Source organism: Zalophus californianus, chromosome 11 (assembly GCF_009762305.2).
Source record: "Zalophus californianus isolate mZalCal1 chromosome 11, mZalCal1.pri.v2, whole genome shotgun sequence".
In the NCBI taxonomy this organism is placed as follows: Eukaryota; Metazoa; Chordata; class Mammalia; order Carnivora; family Otariidae; genus Zalophus; species Zalophus californianus.
Genome location: NC_045605.1, coordinates 36975743 through 36995786, shown reverse-complemented (window position 1 = coordinate 36995786; position 20044 = coordinate 36975743). Strand labels below are relative to the sequence as shown.

At 38.1% G+C, this 20044-nt stretch overlaps 1 protein-coding gene across 4 annotated transcripts in view; it reads right to left on the bottom strand.

Annotated features, from left to right (window-relative positions):
- Positions 1 to 20044, bottom strand: part of MTMR2 (myotubularin related protein 2) — a 114920-nt gene that overhangs the window by 40308 nt on the left and 54568 nt on the right. For 3 of the 4 annotated variants that reach the window (XM_027579543.2, XM_027579544.2, XM_027579545.2), the window contains 4 exons: positions 7034 to 7109; positions 3502 to 3596; positions 3237 to 3347; positions 181 to 282 (listed from right to left, as the gene is read on the bottom strand). In XM_027579543.2, the coding sequence (XP_027435344.1) occupies positions 181 to 282; positions 3237 to 3347; positions 3502 to 3596; positions 7034 to 7109 (384 nt within the window). Of the gene's footprint in view, positions 1 to 180; positions 283 to 3236; positions 3348 to 3501; positions 3597 to 5834; positions 5920 to 7033; positions 7110 to 20044 lie in introns of all 4 variants that reach the window. The other variant, XM_027579546.2, reaches the window with a different exon arrangement.

Genomic DNA, 20044 nt, shown 5'->3' with positions numbered 1-20044 from the left:
AGTCCTTCTCATCTCATACCTAAAAGAAACTGCTCCAAGAGATTAGATTAAACCTAAATTATGCATCTGGTTTAATGGCAAAGTAGGATCACAAATGTAGGTTCTAGGTAGCCTATACAAGTTTCTTTATACTACGCCAAAATTTACAATACACATTTTTCAAAGATAAAAACTTCTTACCAGGTTATTAGAGACAGGAAATGCATATTTCATTAGATTCTCAAAAATGGATCTTCTTGTTCGCCCCTCAGGTTTATGAGCAAACCGTAAATTCCGAATATCCTGGAAGAGATTTAGGATCCAAGTCATCGATCCCTGTTCACCTTTTATTTAATGAACACAAAAGGTAACTTGGAACTATCTTGTAAAATGTTAAGATCTGTGAATGTGGGATACAAAAATAAGACAACAGCTCCTGGAGGCAGGGAAATCACAATGCCTATTGAAAGAAATTAAAAAAAAAAAAAAAACCCACAAAGCACTCTAATACAAGGCAAAATTCAGAGGACAGAAATTTTATTTCTGCTTCTTTACTCAAGATAGGCCAGTAAAGGAGACACCATCTGAGCAGGCACTAGAGATAAGAGATACTGTATCTGAAGCTCACTATCATGACTGATACACAACTTAGTGTATGTCCTTTCCCTGTGAAAGCCCATTTTTTGTCATGAATTTCCCTATTAAAAAACCTGATTAGCTCTTGTTATATTTCATAAGTGTCTTTGGTCCTATTATGCCTGGTGATAACTTTCCTACTTATGATCCCTTCCCAGGGCTCATTTTCTTTGGATCTTCATAAGTTTCCTGCTACTAGACTGATAGAATCAAACTCTGCTTAAATCTCTTACTCTTCTCCATGTCCAAGTTCTTCAAACATCTCCTGGCAGATAAACTCTGAAATATTTGGTTGATATCATCCTGGCTCTACAGTCAGATCTAAAGCCCCAGGCTCCCTTTTGTTACTTGTCCTCAAGCAATTCTCTATGCTCAGGATCAATGTAGATATTCATGTTCTGGTTTACTGACATCTTAACTGCACTAAGAAAAACTTGGGGATTAAGGATAATTTCAAGACTACCCATCTTATCTAAGTGTTTTAATCTAAACAGAATTCAAAATAGCTTTATTATACCCCGTTCTGTAAAACTGAATACAGGAACACTGTACTTCAATGCACCTGCAGTACATGAACAAGTAGGACATTTTATCACAAAGCTGATCCAAAACTAGGATGCTAGCTTTATCTTATTTTAAAACAAACATGTGGGGAAACCTAAGTTGATACCTTGTTTTTCCCTCAGTAAATATCTTTACAACTAGTAGAGATATTCATAATCACTCTGTTAATCACCCGGTTATCTAAAAGTACCACAGACAGGGCCCTACAAATGTTTGGGTTTGTCGATAATTGTCTTGTTCCATGGAAAAAATTATATTTAAAATGATTAAGATTCCAAAGTCTCCCTCTTTCATGTCCTCTTATATTCTACGCTCTATTTACTATTAGGTTACAGAAAAGTGATCAGGAGACAATGTGCTCGACACATGGTTGACAACTATTACACCCTTCTGACTATGAAGGAAAACGCATAAAAATAACTACTAAGTCATTACCTTTATTACTAGATTTATAGAACTTCTAAGATTAGCATAAGAAAGTAATTTGAAAGTTAGACATGTGCTGTTGCTTTTACTTTTGGCACCGGCGGAACAGCAGGAAAAAAAATAGGGTGATCTAGAATTGAAATGTGCACGGGTGTTAATTAGGCCACAAGGAGAACAGCTACCTACTGAAGTGGCACCAGGTATGAAATATCTATGACTGAAGAGAATGATGAAAGTGTAAAAATCTTAAGTTTCCTTCAAGTATCAACACATTTAAGGAATACCAGTTAGACATTATCAAAGCAAAACCACAATGGGATCTCTCCTCACACCTATCAGAATGGCTAAAATCAAAAACTCAAGAAACAAGTGTTGGTAAGGATGTGGAGAAAAAGAAACCCTCATGCACTCTTGGTGGGAATGCAAAATGGTGCAACCACTGTGGAAAACAGTATGGAGGTTCCTCAAAAAATTAATAATAGAACTACCCTCCAATGTAGTAATCACACTACTGGGTATTTACCCAAAGAATAGAAAAACACTAATTCAAACGGATACATGCATCCCTATGTTTACTGCAGCATTATTTGCAATAGCCAAACTATGGAAGCAGCCCAAGTGTCCACCAGTAAATGAATGGATAAAGAAGATTATATATATACATATATATATGTATGTATAGAATGGTACACTACTCAAGCATAAAAAGAATGAAATCTTGCCATTTGCAATGACATGGATGGAGTTAGAGAGTATAACACTAAGTGAAATAATCTAGTCAGAGAAAGACAAATAACATATGACTTCACTCATATGTGGAATTTAAGAAACAAAACAAATGAACAAAAAAAAGAGAGAGAGACAAACCAAGAAACAGGTTCTCAACTATAGAGAATCACTGGGTACCAGAGAGGAGGTTGGTGGGGGGATGGGTGAAATAGGTGAAGGGGATTAAGGGTACACTTAATTAAGAGATTAAGAGAACTGAGTAACATATGGAACTGTTGATCACTATACTGTCCACCTGAAACTAAAATAACACTGTATATTAACTACACTGGAATTAAAATTTTCTTAAAAAGTACAACAGGTAAATTCTTTGAGTTAAAGAATATTCATGGCAAACAAATATGGGGAGGAAAATTAAATGGAGCTGATCATGAGAAAAAAAAGAAAGGGTTAGGTAAGAAAATAGGGAAGGTCTACAATGTCAAGTTTTCCACACCACTGTTTCAGGAAGCAGAAAAATTAAAAGAACTAGAAATAGGAAACAGGCACTGATGAATTCATCAGAGCCAGTTCTTCCACTATAAAGTCCTATGCCTTAACTGCCCAGCCTTATGTTTCTAATTTGTAAATTAAAGGTAATAATGTCTATCATGCCTACTTCAGATATTTTGAGGCTCAACATGAAATAATCAATGTCAAAGTGCCTTGTACTGGGTCCAAAAGAATTCAAGCCTAATTCACGATAGATCACCTTTTATTACTCCTAAATGTTGTTGTTGTCTTCTAGAATGATGTTCCAGTATGAAATGTGCTTGACAGTTTGGAAACCAGTTTCTACACACAGGCTCTACTTAATAGAAAGCTTTTCAAACCAAATAAAATTGCATAAATATAACGTTTACCTTACACACAGTTTCTAGTCCATAAGAATTTTCACCTCGACTAGAAGCACCACCAATTTTTTCTACTCTACTTATCACACCAAGAGAGGCATCTAAAACAAATGGGGGATCCTAAAGGAAGGAAAGAAAAAAACAATTAAAACTGAGCAATTGACACTGTACAATTATCTTAATTAGAAATGCCTGAATTGAAAATGATCAAAAATGAACAAAACTGCAAAGAACATACAGATGCACATAAAAAATCTAATCCAACAAGTCTTACCCGTTCCATGCTTTTAAAATATAACCTGTAATTCGTGACAGTCAGAGTTCCTCGGACAGCACCAGTGAATGGACATATATAAGTTACATCTTTGGCTGCAAAAGCAAAGAGTCCACAGTTTACTATACATCATGCATGACTAAAAACTGCACTCTTGTCTTTTCACAGGTGAAATTTACTAAAATTCTGACTGCTGTTCTAACCTATGCTCAAAAAATCACAGAATCCGTGTTCCAACAGAACTCAGAAGCCAAATGCAGGCTTCCAACCATGCAGAAATCTGGGAAGGGCTGAAGAGGTAGAGATAACCCCAACCCTCAGACAGGAGACAAGACTAGCCACTATCCCTGCTGGATAAAATGCGTGTGGAAGTTGGAGTAGCGGGTGGAAGGGTAGGAGTAATGGTGGTTAACAACTGCAGATGTCACAAGCCACAGTCACCAGTCATCACAGTTTCTAGATCACCTCACCAATCTGCTGGTTGTCTTCTGGTCAGTCTAATTTGTCAACATTCCTCTAAAAATATATCTGCAATATATATCAGAAACTCCTGACCTGATTATACTTCCGGGGAAAACAGTGTAAGAGAAATGCAATGGATACAAAATATAATTTCTTAGAAAGGGAATAGTAAAATAAGAGGACTTTATATTCCTGACCAAGCAACTGATGTCAAACTTTGTAGAGAAACAATCCCAAGCATTGTTCTATTAAATGATAAATGATGAATCTACACAGTATAATGCTTTTTAAAACATTCATTAATGAAGCAGGATAACTCAGCTACCATAGCTCAAAATAGTATTTAATATGGTAGAGTTCATAATGCCCACTACAAACTTTTTTACATCTTAAAATATTTATAAATCCCTGGTATGTCATTATAGCAGCAAATGAGCAAATAAAGGAATATCTTCACCACTCCAGAAAGTAAGGCACAACTAGGAGCAATAAATTGCTAAGAACTTTCCAAGGGGCTTCTGGGAAAATGCAGTGACATAAAATACATTTAATAAGGTATTACAGCTTCCTGACTTTGCTTTTTACTCACCACTTTGAAGGACTGAACGCTTTGTATGGAATCTGAAATGAGACTGATCTTATAACAAACATTTCTAACCTTCAAAATAGTTCCCTCAGGAATGTTCAAGTATGAGCTACATTTTTTAAATCGTTGTTTCCAATGCATGTTTCATTTAGAGGGATGCTTTTAAAATTAAATAAACCCATCATTATGGAAAGATACATAAACTTGCCTCGCATACACTTTCTTGCCCTTATAAATTTTTGCCTCAAGTAGAAAAGCTTTAGTCAATGCTGCTAAAACACTTCTGGATTCTTTTCAGAGCCAGTTTTCTTACTCACACAAGAAAATCAACCTCATCAGTCTATATGCTGCCACAAGATATGAACCTCTTAGTCCCATGTTTTTGTTTCATCTTACGTTTTATTCTAAAATCATGAGACAATAGTCATGCAAGTGCTTCCAAAACTGAAAGCACTGTACGTACATAAGGGTTTATAGTTACGTTACTCTTATCATTGATCATTTGTTCTGCTCCCTTTATCCTTCCTTCTCAGTCTGGTGGCGGCCAAATCACACTGAAGAGAGAATTTGTGCTTAGCAGGGTTTGCACCAAGTAGACAAGAGATTATGACCAGGAACCGTATCCGAGCAAAAGACAGTAGTAACAACCAGCACTGATGGCCTTGCACTTCAGAGTTTATAAGGTAATTTTCACCTGAGTACCTCCTTTAACCTTCATAACAAACCTTGTATATAAGACCTATAATTACATCTGCAAATTTTAGATGAGAATACCAGGGCTCAGAGAAGTATAATGAATAGCCTCATATTTCAGAACCAGGAACTGCTAAGATTAAGACTTGAAAGCAGTTCATCTGACTACAAATTCAAATCTCTTTCCACCACGTCATGCAAAGCTAAGCCACGAACACCATCCGACTCCTGTGTTAAAAGGTGGAAATACTGGAGTCTGGGGCTATCTCTACTTCTGATATGCCCAGGCCACAGTACTCTGAGACTGTTACTTCCTTAAAGCATGCTGTTGATGTTCCCAGCACTACTCTAACTTTTAAAAAACTAAACTGAAGATTAACATTAGGCCAACTAAAAATCAAATGTCTTTTCTAGAGGAATTAACATATTCTAGGTTATTCTAGCCTTACACTTTACGTTCAATGTCATTTTTGCATATAATCAAGTCTAGATAGATAATTTTGAATCAGAATATTTAATATATTAGGTATTCCTCTAAATTTTGCAATACTGATACTGCCTAGTGGTACCAAAAGAGCTTAGATTTACTAACCCTTTCAAATTTTCATTGAGTTCACAGGGGAAGAAGCCATAATATTTTCTGTGAGGTAGACTAAAATGACCTTGAAAATACATATCTGTAAGGATATAAAATATATACAAACAAATGTAATAAACGAGAGCAAGCAATCTGTACAGAAAGAGAGGCACTAAAACATATGCTAAGTAATACAGTGAAGGGGAAGTCCACCCCGCTGTGGGAGCAGAAAAGGTTCAAGGAACAGAGGCATGTGAGTTGTGCCCCCATGGCAGGTATCCATTAGATGGGCAGAGACGGTGAGATGGCGCTCAATGCACAGGAAGAACCGAATCCAAGATACAGGAGTGCAGGAGTAAAGGACCTACCTAGACAAAGGTCAGTATGCAGTCTGGCTCTCTCTACTTCAGACTGTATCATACTCTCTTCACTCCTCAGTTTCCCTCCCTGGTTCCTCTTCTACCACATGTTGTAAATTGACAATAAAACGAAAGGTGGTATTTCTTTGGCTAAGAAACCATTTATTTTATTCTCCTAATACATTACTTTATTCCTCAAAAGCTATGGTATTTTGTAGACTACCACACAGATTTAATAAAGTAAAAGCATGAGGACAAAAAATATATATATATCTTAAATGCTTGTTGCCAGTCCATACAATAAGTTAATGCCTAGTTCTTTAGGCTGCAAAAGAAAAGGGCCTACATGCAAACAGCTTGCTTTGCAATGGAGATGAAATATCTTTATCCAAAAATTGACACAAATTTATTCAAAGTAGAAAAAATAAACAGAAAGAAAGAATGTGTTTTAAGAAAAATTACTCGCACAAAGTGACAATCCAATGCTTTATCTAGACAAACCAATATCTTACTGCAGTCATTCAAAATAATGAAATACTCTCTTGAAAATTCATCAACAGTTAGAAAAAAAAAAAAAGCCCCCTACTTCCAATGAATGTAAAGCAAACCAGAGAAGCAGCAGCATATATAATTCAATTTCCATGTTTCCCTATAGTCCAACTACAAACATAACCAGCAGGTGTAGTGGATCTAGGCATAGAGGACACACCACATGTCGGGAAGGGTGGCAGTAATGAGTGCTGCCAGACAGGGGGTGTCTTGGACAGTGAACCTGTTCTCTGTACATTGAGAGTACTGAATAGTCTGTGCACTCAGAAAGGAGAAGGAAATTCAACAAAAAATACCATTACAGACCCATGTCTTTAATATTTTCTCCTGGAAGCAAGGGTGGTTCTTCCATTTCTGCTAATTTGTTAGATTCCCTCAGGACCTGGATTGGAAAGGGGAGGAGGGAGCAAGAAAAGAAACACGTTTTATTCAAAGGCTACTTTTTCACTCCAATTGCAATTGAGCATGCTTGCTCTTATTTAAAGTTATAACATTATATCACACATACTACTTTAAATCAAACTATAGAAACTGTGGTGTTGGTATGTGTAACACGTGAAGTTGCTGTTTTTCTACCCAGCATTTACGAGTGCCTACTTCGTGTAGGGTACCGTACAAAACACCTGACATGTTCTCAGTGAATCCCACAACAGCCCTATAAAGGGTAGGTGTTATTATCCTCATTTCCTAAATGAAGAAAAACAGGTCAGAAGTGACAATTGATTTGTTCAAGATCACACAGCTAACAAGTCAGAATCTACGTATGAATTACAATTTAGTGGACTGCAAAGCCCATGTTCTTTCCATTAAGCCATGCCCAGGGGCCTTAGTGCATTTAAACCAGGATAAAATCAAACTCTTATGTACATTTAATGTTTAGAGAATTTGCAAATGATGGTGATAAAATATCTTGTTGAAAAAGAGATATTAAATAGATTAAAATCATGATCAACAACTGTTACTGAATAGTTACCTTACAAAGGACGCTACACTGGATTCCAAGAATGTACACATACAGAAACATGGTTGTATAATGGATTTACAACCCAAACAACACACACACACACACACACACACACACACACACACACACACACACAGTTGTCATATGCTAAATATAAATACGTCCCCCTAGCTACCATGAGCCTCCCCACCTCTGCCCCTTTCACTACCAAACAATAATCTTCATTGTCTCCGATTTTTTTTAGCTCCCATTAATTCCTCAACATTCTGCTATCTGGCTTTGCCACCAAACCCAATCATTCTAGGGAACCCACTTTTCTTCCCAATCACCTCCTCATTATTAAAGATAATGAACATTTCTCAGTCTTTATTTTTATCTCTTAACGACATTCGACACTGCCTACACTTGCCTGCTTCTTGAAAACATACTGTCCTGTTAAACTCTTCCTTCTCTGACCATTCTTTTTCAATGACCTTTAATTCCCTTTCCTCAACCTTCCCCGTTCCCCAGCGGTTTGTCCATATCTCACTTTACTCACTTCCTGATATCTCATACCTTATCTATGACTTCACCTAACTATCCATGCTGCCAACCAAGAGTTTTCTTGGACTCCCTATAGGTTCCATTCATCCCACTACAAATGTTCCTCCCCAATCAGATGTCCCCCAGACACCCTGAACTCAACAGATCTCAAATTAACCTGTGTTCCATACTTAGCAAAGGACACCCGCATCTATTTGGTTGTCTAAGCCAGTTTTGGGGGAAGGCGGAGCAGTGGTGTCTGTGCAGACTCGGGCCTTCTGCTTCAACCGTAACTCGTTTCAGTAGACTGAGAACCAATACCACTAGAAAAAAGATGCTCAGTTTTTTAAGCAGCTTTTGACTCTCATTTCCTTCAATCCAAAAAGTAGACTTAGAGTCTTCAAAAGAAGGTCAAAAGGAAGAAAAAAACCACTGCTGCTTTAAAGGTCACCTTCTGCAGGCCCTCAAACTCGGTTAGAGGTGTCTTCTGCATGAGCTCCTATCTAGCACTTACCACACCACTCTGCTTATCTGTTTTCTTGCTACCAAACTCTGAGAGAAGAGGTATCATATCTTATACACTTCAGAATACCAAACAGAAATATAACACAAGCCATATACATAACTTTTAATTTTCTAGTAGTCACATTAAAGTAAAAAGGAACATGCAAAACTGATTCTATTTTACTTAATCCAATAAATAAATAAAAAATATTGTCATTTCAACATGTAGTATTTTTAAAGTATTAAGGAGATATTTTATAATCTTTTATTCATACTAAGCCTTTGAAACCCAGAGTGTATTTTCTACTTACAGCATATTTCAATCTAGACCAGCCACATTTCAAGTGCTCAACAGCCATATTTCTAGTGGTGTCCATATTGGGCAATACTAATCTAATGAATCTAATTCTTCTTTTTTTTTCTTGAAGATTTTATTTATTTATTTGACAGAGAGAGAGAGAGCACAAGAGGGAGAAGCAGACTCCCCACTGAGCAGGAAGCCTGATGCAGGGCTCGATCCCAGGACTCTGGGATCATGACCTGAGCCGAAGGCAGACACTTAGCCTAATGAGCCACCCAGGCACCCCGAATCTAATTCTTCTTGATAATTAAGTCATTCTTTACTTTAAGTTAGGTGCTTAGGAGGATTAGACAAAACAGTTAGACATTATTGCCATAGCCCAATGTTTACCTAAGGCCAATAAACTAAGAACTACAAAGAACAAATTAATTCTGTTCAATAAGCTTGCAATCTAAACAAATTATATCATACTTTTGAAAGTTTAACTATTTGTTTCATAAAGTAACCTTAACACAATACCTAAAGATCTAAAACATACACACACATATAATTTTTTATATTCCGCATTCTAAAACTCATTCATATTTTTGAATGGCATCTAGTTGCCAGTTCACGACATAGCCTTTTATGAAGTCACAGAAGAAAGAGAGCAGAAGGAGGGAGGGAGAGAAGGAGGAAGGATGAGCCTATAAAGATGCAGAAAAACAGGATACAAACTTACAATATGCAAATATATAGACCTTTCCTGGGTTCAAATCCTGACTGTGCCACACGCTAAGTGCTCTTGGGTAGAGTGCTCAACTTCATTATGCCTCTATAAAATGGTAATAATCATACTACCCCACAAAAGTGTTAAATGAGTTAATACATTTAAAGCATTTATACCAGTGTTGTCACATAATATATACTTAATGTTTTCTATTGATCACAATAATAAAAATTCAGACTAACAACTGATGACTAGAATCTGGTAAAAATTTCTAATTATGAAAACAAAAGAATTAGATTGAAAAATACAAATAACTAACATAGTACACAAAGAACAAAAATCAAACATGCTACACATGTGAAAGATCACCTAAAATGCTTTATCCTGAGACGCCTGGGTGGCTCAGTCAATTAGGCATCTGTCTTCGTCTCAGGTCATGATCCCGGGGTCCTGGGATTGAGTCCCACATCAGGTTCCCTGCTCAGCGCGGAGTCTGCTTCTCCCTCTGCCCTCCCCCTCCACATGCATACACTCTCTCTCCCAAATAAATAAAATCTTTAAAAAATAAATAAAATAAAATGTTTTATCCTTTGCCTATCATCTACCACCTGACTTGGAAATACAAAGATCCTGTCCCTTACAAGGCCGCAGGAGTTCCTACACTGCACAGGTATACATCCTTATAGCCACTACAGTGTTGTTCCCCAGGACTTACTGTCTTTCTATATCCCTACACTCAGAAGAAAACTACAAAGCCCAGAAAGTATGTGCTGTAATACAGGAACAGAAAGGAAGGCAGTTCTGGCACAAACACATGGTAGTACGGGAGGAGTAATCTTCGTAAGTAAAGCTTTGTAAAGTGAAAAAAAAGGGAGACTCAAGCAAGTCGTGCACGTTGAGAGCCATATGTTCTCTTATACTTGCTCTGACCAGAATGTCAGAGAGCAAGGCAATGAAGAGAAGCCAGTCAAGATCCCATATCTGCCCAGAAAAGCTGCCCCAGATGGCAGACTTTTAACAACAGACACACACTAGCGGATATACATAAACAACTCACTTCAGAACTGAAGATATAAAAAGGAATTCAAAAGAGTGAATAGAGCAGGGCAAAGGGCAATCCAGATCCTTTGTTGGCAAACGCTGACTATGAACAAATCTATCCTCATATAGAAGAGAAAAAACAGGGCCTACAAAAAAAAAGATTATTTGACAAGGAAAAGGAGGTATCAGCCTGAGGCTCAACAAAAAAGCAGTCTTCTGAAAAGAATTCTCTATAGGCATTAGTAGAAACATTTATAAGCTATTTGGTATACCCAAAAGGAAATCAACCATATTCCCTAAGAAATAAAAACATAAAGTCGTAAGGACAGACACAGTGAGACTAAGAAAAATGGGTAACATAAAGAATGACTGCAAAAATTAAAAATGTAGCAACAAAATTTGTGTTGGAAATAATAAAGAACTGAATTGATTATTCAGAAAACAGCATTTATGTTGAAGGCAAACATGAAAACTGCTCTAAGAATTTGTAGGAAAAAACAGAGATAAAAACCATGAAGGAAGGGGTGCCTGGGTGGCTCAGTCATTAAGCGTCTGCCTTCGGCTCAGGTCATGATCCCAGGGTCCTGGGATGGAGCCCGCATCGTGCTCCCTGCTCTGCAGGAAGCCTGCTTCTCCCTCTCCCACTCCCCCTGCTTGTGTTCCCTCTCTTGCTGTGTCTCTCTCTGTCAAATAAATAAATAAAATCTTAAAAAAAAAAAAAACCATGAAGGAAGATGATAAAAAACCAATAAGACTTCTATTTCCCAAAAGAAAAAAAATCGAAACAAAATAGGAACAATAATCCAAGACACAACTGAGAACATGTTTTTGAAATGAATAGAGATTTTCTAAGTTTGATCAAAACAGTTTGCCATGTTCCACATAAAAATGAACAGGATGTGTGGGTGGCTCAGTCGGTTAAGCATCTGCCTTTGACTCAGGGCATGATCTCAGGATCCTGGGATCGAGTCCCACATAGGGCTCTTTGCTCAGTGGGGAGCCTGCTTCTCCCTCTGCCTGCCAGCCACCCCTCCCTGCCCCCATTCATGCTCAAGTGCACTGGCTCGCTCTCTCTCTCTGACAAATAAATAAATAAATAAATAAATCTTTAAAAAAAATCAATGAACAGAGGAGCACCTGGGTGGCTTAGTCTGTTAAGCATCCGACTCTTGACTTCAGCTCAGGTTATAATCTCAGGGTTGTGAGATGGAGCCCCACATCAGGCTAAGTATGGAGCCTGTTTAAGATTCTTTCTCTCCCTCCTCCTCTGCCTCTCCCCCCCTAAAAAAAAAATCAATGAACACAGATATATCTAGGTGAATCGCAGCAAATTTTTTTAACTGGAAGAATTAAAAGACAACCCATCAGAATATAGGCCAAAAGAGAGAGGTTTGGGGGTAGTTGTGTACAAAAACAAGATCCGGCCAGCTTCAATCTGTGTGTAAAACTGTATTCTAGAAAACAGTAACGAAATGTTACCAAATCTTTGAAAGAAAATGCTGTGACCTCTCTGACATGTTTGATGGCAACAGGAAGTTATTCTCAGATATGCTAAGTCACCAAAAATATAACCCACAAGTCCTGCTTTTAAAAAAGAAAAAAAATTACCTGAGGCAATAATTAAGCTGAAAAGGGGAAATCAAAATTAAAAGTTCTATATAAAAAATTTGTGATGTATAGCAAAGACTTAAGTTTTACATCTTAACAACCCTCCTGCCCCCCCAAAAATCCATTTACTGCCACCATACTAAATTCTCTGAATCTTAGTTTCATCATTTATATTATCAAGATCTACCTTACAGGTTTGTGAATATGAAATGAGATAGCTGCATCATAAAGGCCTTTGCAAGGTGCTATTAAAATGCAAAACATACTTATTATTCACTTAGTAGCATCAAGGTAAGTTTTTACTGTCTCTTTCCACAATGGCCTAATCACATGGTGTTTTGTCCTCCGCTCTAAAATAGACAGGAATTAATATTTGAGACCTCGTATCATAAATCTCTCACACCCCTGAAAATTTAGCTACAAAATAACAAGCATCTTACCATTTCAAGGAAAGCAGCAAGAAGAGTGATGTCAACATCATGGCACTCTAAGATGGCCCTCATTTTTGTTGCCCCTTCACATCTAAAATTTGGCACCTATCCATGACCCAAAGTGCCTCCATGGGAGCTCTGGAATCAAGGGACCCAGGAGGAGCCTCACCCACTTGTGCAGCAGGTAATAGGCAGACAGAACCACGTACGGGCTATGCAAACAGCAGGAGCCTGTGAACGGCCTCCAAACCTTCTTGGCTGCAATACCTGGAAAACACTAACTTGGGCAGATCCCCATGGATGAGAAAGCCTTTACAGAAGTCCAGGTTTCTAAAGGAGAAGTTCCAGCACGCCACTGGAAGGAAGAAAAAAAAAGTCTGGACACATGAGAGTGGGTAAGAGGAGCTTTGCCAGCATCACCCCTCCTCAGGAGGTTCCACAGCTCAGAGAGAAAGCAGGTTGGCAGTCCCTCCCATGGGGAAAAGGGGAGAGCAGTGAGTCAGTGCCGAGCTAAAGAAATCCATCTCTCTTCCACAGCACCCAAAGTAGTAACACAAGAGCTCCAAGACAGGGGGAAAGGAGGAGTTCAGGAAAGAGACAGGTAAGAATTTCAGAGGGCATGAAAGGGATGCCGTTCTTCATTGTGTACTCCAATAGGAAGCCCACCCATGAGTCACTGGGAAAACCTCACCCAAAGATGCCCTCCTCTTGAGCCACAGGAACCCTCAACATCCCAAGTACCAAACCCTCCTCACCTACAGTGAGTACAAAGGAACCCCCATCATCAGGCTCTCGGCAGATTTTTCAGCAGTAATCTAGCCAGGAGAGAATGAAATGATATATTCAAAGTAATAAAAGGAAAAAAACTGCCAGCCATGAATATTTTATCCAGCAAAGGCATCCTTCAGAAGGATAGGATTGAAGAAACAATAAAGACTTTCCCAGAAAAACAAATGCTGAGAGAGTTCATCTCCACTAGGTCTGCCTTGCAAAAAATGCTGAAAGGAGTTCCTCAAACTGAAATTTAAAAAATACCAATAGAAACATAAAAACATATGAAAATATACATCTCATTGGTAAAGGTAAATATATCGTCAGATTCAGAAAACTGATTCTGTAATAGGATAGTATGTTAAACTCTTAACTATATTATAAAGGTTAAAAGAAAAGAATATTAGGGCGCCTGGGTGGCTCAGTTGGTTAAGTGACTGCCTTCAGCTCGGGTCATGATCCTGGAGTCCCAGGATCGAGTCCCACATCGGGCTCCCTGCTCAGCGGGGAGTCTGCTTCTCCCTCTGACCCTCCCCCCCTCATGCTCTCTCTCTCTCTCTCATTCTCTCTCTCAAATAAATAAATAAAATCTTTAAAAAAAAGAATATTAAAAATAACTGTAGCCAGTATAATTTCATGAATACACAATATAAAAAAGAGGTAAAGTACAGCATCAAAAACATAAAAGGTTCAGTGCAATCTCTATCAAAATCCCAATGACATTTTTCACAGAAATAGAACAAAAAAATCATAAAATTTACACGGAACCACAAAAGATCCCAAATAGCCAAAGCGATCTTGAAAAAGAACAAAACTAGAGGGTAAACTTCTTGATTTCAAACTGTATTACAAAGCCATAGGAATCAAAACATTATAGTACTGGCATAAAAACAGACATGAAGATCAGTGGAACGGAATACAGAGCACCAGAAATAAACCCACATATATATATGGCCAATTAATTACAACAAAGTTGCCAAGAATATACAATGGGGAAAGGATAGTCTCTTCAATACATGATGCTGGGAAAACTGGACAACTATGTGCAAAAGAGTGAAACTGGGCCCCTATCTTATACCATACACAAAAATCAACTCAAAATAGATTAAAGATTTGAACATACTCCTAGATGAAAACATAGAGGGTAAGACTCATTGGCATCAGTCTTGGCAAAAGTTTTTTGAATTTGACACCAAAAGCAAAGGCAAAATGAAAAAAAAAAAAAACTAAACTAAAAAGGTTCTGCACAATAAAGGAAACCAGCAACAAAATGAAAAGGCAACCTACTTGATGGGAGAAAACATCTGCAAACATGATAAGGGGTTAATATCTAAAATATATAAAGAATTCCTACAACTCAATAATGTATTTGGAAATTTTTATAATAAAATACTAGGTGGGCGGGGGGGGGAGGCGGAGTAAGGACTTTAAACTTGACCAGTCACGTGAAGGAAAATCATGGGAGGCCTCTGATAGAGGTAAATGACATACTTAAGGAGATATACAAAACTAAATATGATAAAGGTGAAATTATAATAATCTAAGAGAGAAACAGCAAAATCCTGGATTACTCTGTGGTAGTAGAAATAAAAAGGAATATTTGATACTTGTTGGAAGAAGTGATCAGATTTGACCCTAAGCTTATGAAACAAATACAAGCAATTATTTGAGTAACACTTGATAATTTTTACTTCAGAAGAACTGCATTTCAGATATTTCAGTAATAAAGAAGAAATACAGATTCAACAAAACAAGAGGAGAACTCAAAAACACCAGGGCCTACCTTCCTAAAATGGGGTCTGAAGAATGAAGGCAGCAAACCCAGACTGATTCATTAGGTCTTTCTGCATTAACATAGAAATACCTTTAGTGTAGAAAAAGTCATAGGACTCTCAAACATGAGAGGAGGAGAGAAGTTCCCTGGAATACACAAAACATGATACAGATACATGAGATCCCTGCCTGCCTCAGGAACTCTGCCTGCATCAGTGGATAAGATGCTATAAGGTCTGCTCTTTGATAGCATTTAATACAGTATTTAATCCTTTTCTTATTATTAAGAAAAATCTATTCATCATATTAAAATCTTACTGGTGGAAAAAAGCCATCCATACAGACTGAACTTTATAATTCTTTTATTCCTAAAACATAATTCAGTTTTGCTCTCTCCCCAATGAAAATGTTCCCCATTTTCTTCCACGCCCTCTTGATCAAACTATTTTCAAACTGCTCAGTAACTTTCCATGTGACTTTAAGCTACCTCCCTTTCTCTCCCTCTCTCTCCCTTTCTCTCCAATCAGGAAATTACTATAAAGGAAATTCAGAAACCTTGTCTATAATGATGATCTGGATGTGAGCAAGTTTATGGGTCAGTTTTCACATGGAATGCCAGATGACAGAAAAACAGGAAAGAATATTTTGTAAATCTGCAAAACACTACATTATAGTCACCTGAAAGGGAAAAATGAGTCTGTAAAAGTTACAAACTACCCTCCACAGTTTCTTTATATACTAAAACTGTGAAGGAAAAAAGTTACGTACTCATTCTTCATTAGGTAATTCTAGTAAAAAAAAAAAATTGTTAACATCAATTTTATTTTTTTATACAACTTGACTGACAAAACACAAAGTAGGCAAATGAACCATACAAACAAAAATCTGAACAGGGTAGAGCCACAAACTGGCATCTGGGATAAATCTTATTGGTTATATATTTGAAAGTACAAATCTGAGCACAGGGAAGCCCCTTTTTATTATAACACTGCCAAGGACAATTTGGTTTTCACTTGAAACCACAACTACCAAAGGCTGGATAACACTGTATCACCATCAATGATTCAACAACAAAAAAGAGTAAATATCTAAAGGGGAACGGTTTGGAAAGCATCACTTCATGCTATGAGTTAAATTGTGCCTTCCTCCCCCTAATGAAGATAGGTTCAAGTCCTGACTCACAGTATCTGGGAATGTGATCGAATTTGGAAATAGGGCCACTGCAGATGTAATTAGCTAAGAAGAGGATATACCAGAGTCAGATGGCCCCTAACCTGATATAACTGCTGTCCTTATAAGAAGAGGACCCCATGAAGACACAGAGATAAAGGTGGGTTTTTCCATAATTCTCAGTGGACACCAGCTAGGTGTCCTACAATTAAATCATTACACTAACACTCACAAGTTGCAAAGACTCCACATGCTAAGGTCTCTCAGTCCACACAACTGACCCCCACTTCAAGCACCAATCTCAAGTCCTAGACTGTCACCTGTACATCTGACCAACCATCCATAAGTCAGGTCCCCATGACTCCCCTCCCAAGTTCAATAATTTGCTAGAATGGCTCACAAAACTCTGGGCCACACTTTATCCACATTTACCTGTTTATTATAAAGGACACAACTCAGAAACCGCCAGCTGGAAGAACCTGGAGGGCAAGGTACAAGGTAAGAGGGTGTATGGAATTTCCATGCCCTCTCTGGGCAGGCACATCACCCTCCCAGTACCTACAAGGATTCACTAGTCCAGAAGCTCTCCAAACCCTTTCAGTTAGGATGTTTCTATGGAGGCTTCATTACTCAGACATGAGTGATTCAATCATTGGCCATTAATGATTAAATCAAACTCTAGCTCCTCTCCCTTTCCCAGGGAAGGGAGTGGGGCTGAAAGTTCCAAACCTCTAGTCACAAGGATGGTTCCCCTGACAACCGGGCCCCCATCCTTGGAGGCTTTCCCCAAACATCACCTCATTAACATAAACTCAGGTATAGTTGAAAGGTGTGTGTTGTAACAAAAGATGTTTCTTTCACTTTTATCACTCTGAACTGTTTCAGGAGCCAGAAACCAAAGCCAAATATTTTATTAAAAGATCCTCCTATGACTCTTATCACTTAGTAAATGACAAAGGTTTTAGGAGCTCTGTCCAGGAGCTGAGGATGAAGACCAAAATACGTGCGTCTTATTATATCACACTACGACACTGCAGAAGGTGAGAGGATAAATTGTGTGTCCGGGGCCACTCAGTTCACGGTGCTCTGTTACAGAAGCCCTCACAGTGAGCACACCCAAGATCAAGAAAAATTTTCAAATCTGAATCTTGAATAATTTTAAAGGCAAGCTGTTCTTAAGTGTGAAAACTTGGAAGTCTTTCAGACGATGAATGGCTAAACTGTGGTACATCTATACAAAGGAAGATTATTCAGCAATACAAAGAAATGAGTTTTCAAGACAAAAAAAAGAAACGGAGGAAACTTAAAGGCATGCCATTAAGTGAGAGAAGCCAATTGGGCTAGGTGTTAGATGATTCCAACTATACACATTCTGAAAAAGGCAAATCGATGTAGAGAGTAAACAGATGAGTCGCAGGGGTTCAGTGAAAGGAGGGAGGGGAGACAAACAGGCAGAGGAGAGAGGATTTTCAGGGCAGTGAAACTACCAGGCATGATACAGTAAGGGTGGAAACATGTCATTATACATTTGTCAAAACCCACAAAATGTACAACACAAAGAGTGAATCCTTACGTAAACTACGGGTTTTAATTAATAATAATGTGTAAGTATTGGTTCATCAATTATAACAACTGCACCACACTAATACAAGATGTAAATAGGAGAAACTGTGGGAGTGGGGGGCGGGGGAACATAGGGCTGCAGACTTTTTATTTTCTAATTGAGAACATTAAAATAACCACAATAATGACTACTATCTATGAGCAACATCATTTTATAACAGAAAGATCTTATTTAAAACCAAAAAGTTTGGGGCGCCTGGGAGGCTCAGTCATTAAGCATCTGCCCTTGGCTCAGGTCGTGATCCCAGGGTCCTGGGATCGAGCCCCGAGTTGGGCTCCATGCTTGGCTGGAAGCCTGCTTCTCCCTCTCCCACTCCCCCTGCTTGTGTTCCCTCTCTCACTCTGTCAAATAAATAAAAAAAATCTTTAAAAAAAAGAAAAAGTTAGGAGGATGTACTCTTGTGATACAGAATAGTCCTTCCTTGATAAAAAGATGGCTCAGGAACAGAATATCTGTCAAAATGAAGTAGAAGTAGCTAGGTAGACAGATGAAATATTCTCTTAATTACTTTCATTTAGCCCCACACCAAGGAAAATAAAATCATGAACTGGCCTAGTTAATGCACTGCTTTTAGAAGATCATTATTCAACTAGTGCTAATAATATCCCTGAAAGAGAAGTAGTAGTAGTGCTATTCCCATTTATAAATGGGGTAACTGACACTTAAAGAAGTTCAGCAACTTTTCCAAGGTGACATATACCTTGCAACAGCAGCTAAACTTGAACTGTATAACTGTACTAAAGATTATGCTCATGACATGATAGCATCCTAGTGCAACTGTATAGCAAGCAACTGGCATGAGGGATGGGAGGCTGAGAGAGAGATCAGGACCAGAGGTTAAGAGGTGGAAGTCATCCATAAAGAAACAACAGCTGAAGATATGAGGGGCGGGGCGGGGGGGTGCGGGGAAGAGCATAAGGAAGAAAGAAGGGAGTTAGGGAGTGAGCAAGGGCTGAAGGACACATTAAGGTCATGTCTTCTGGCTGAGGAGAAAGGAAGAGCTAAGTGTACAAAGGAGGGGCAGCCAGAAAAGAAGCGAACCAAAAATTGTCATCAGGTTTGAAATTGGGGGCCATCGTCTTTGACTCCTCTCTCCCCCTAATCTACAACATTCACGCAGCTTGAACACATTACGTCCATATATATATGTTTTCAAATCTGTCCCTTACTTTGTATTTTTTCATTACCCTAGTACATGTCTTTTATCAATTTTTACTTGGAATCGTTCAAAGAGCCTCCAAACATGTCTCCTTGTTTTCCTTCTACCTGCCTCTAAGTAATTCTACCTGTTTGTGTAGCCACATTTTCTTTTACTCCTCCCCCCACAATTCCCAATAAATGTGAACTTACACACACTGTTCAATTCTTGATTTTTTTAACTGTCTTGAATATATTTTCATATCCACATGTGGAGATCCACCTCCTCTTTCCAAAGACTGCATAGTACTCAATTATAAACACATAATCACCCCCCCAAAAAACATTTCTATTGTTTCCAGACTTTTGTCATTACAAATTTTAGCATCAACTTCTCAAGTTTTAACCATATTATTTACAGAATAAGCAAGAATTAAAATCTGAACACTACTGAGCATTTCTATCCCTCCCTTAAGTATATATACTTAAGTATATTAAGTATACTTAAAACATTTTATTTTCATAATAGGAAGCTATTGATTCTTACATATCAAACTTGGCTTTTAGTATGCTTTGTAATTTTCTTATTGAAAGTTGGACATGACATACTAGGTAAAATGAACTGAAATAAGCAGGCCTTTCGCGATGTGGAGGTGAGGCGTGGAGGTGGGAGGGGAAGTGTTAGTCCTATGACTAAGTCCTATAGTCCTCAGTCTTTGAAGGAGCTTGTGCCCCTGGACCACAATACTCACAAGTGCTTCT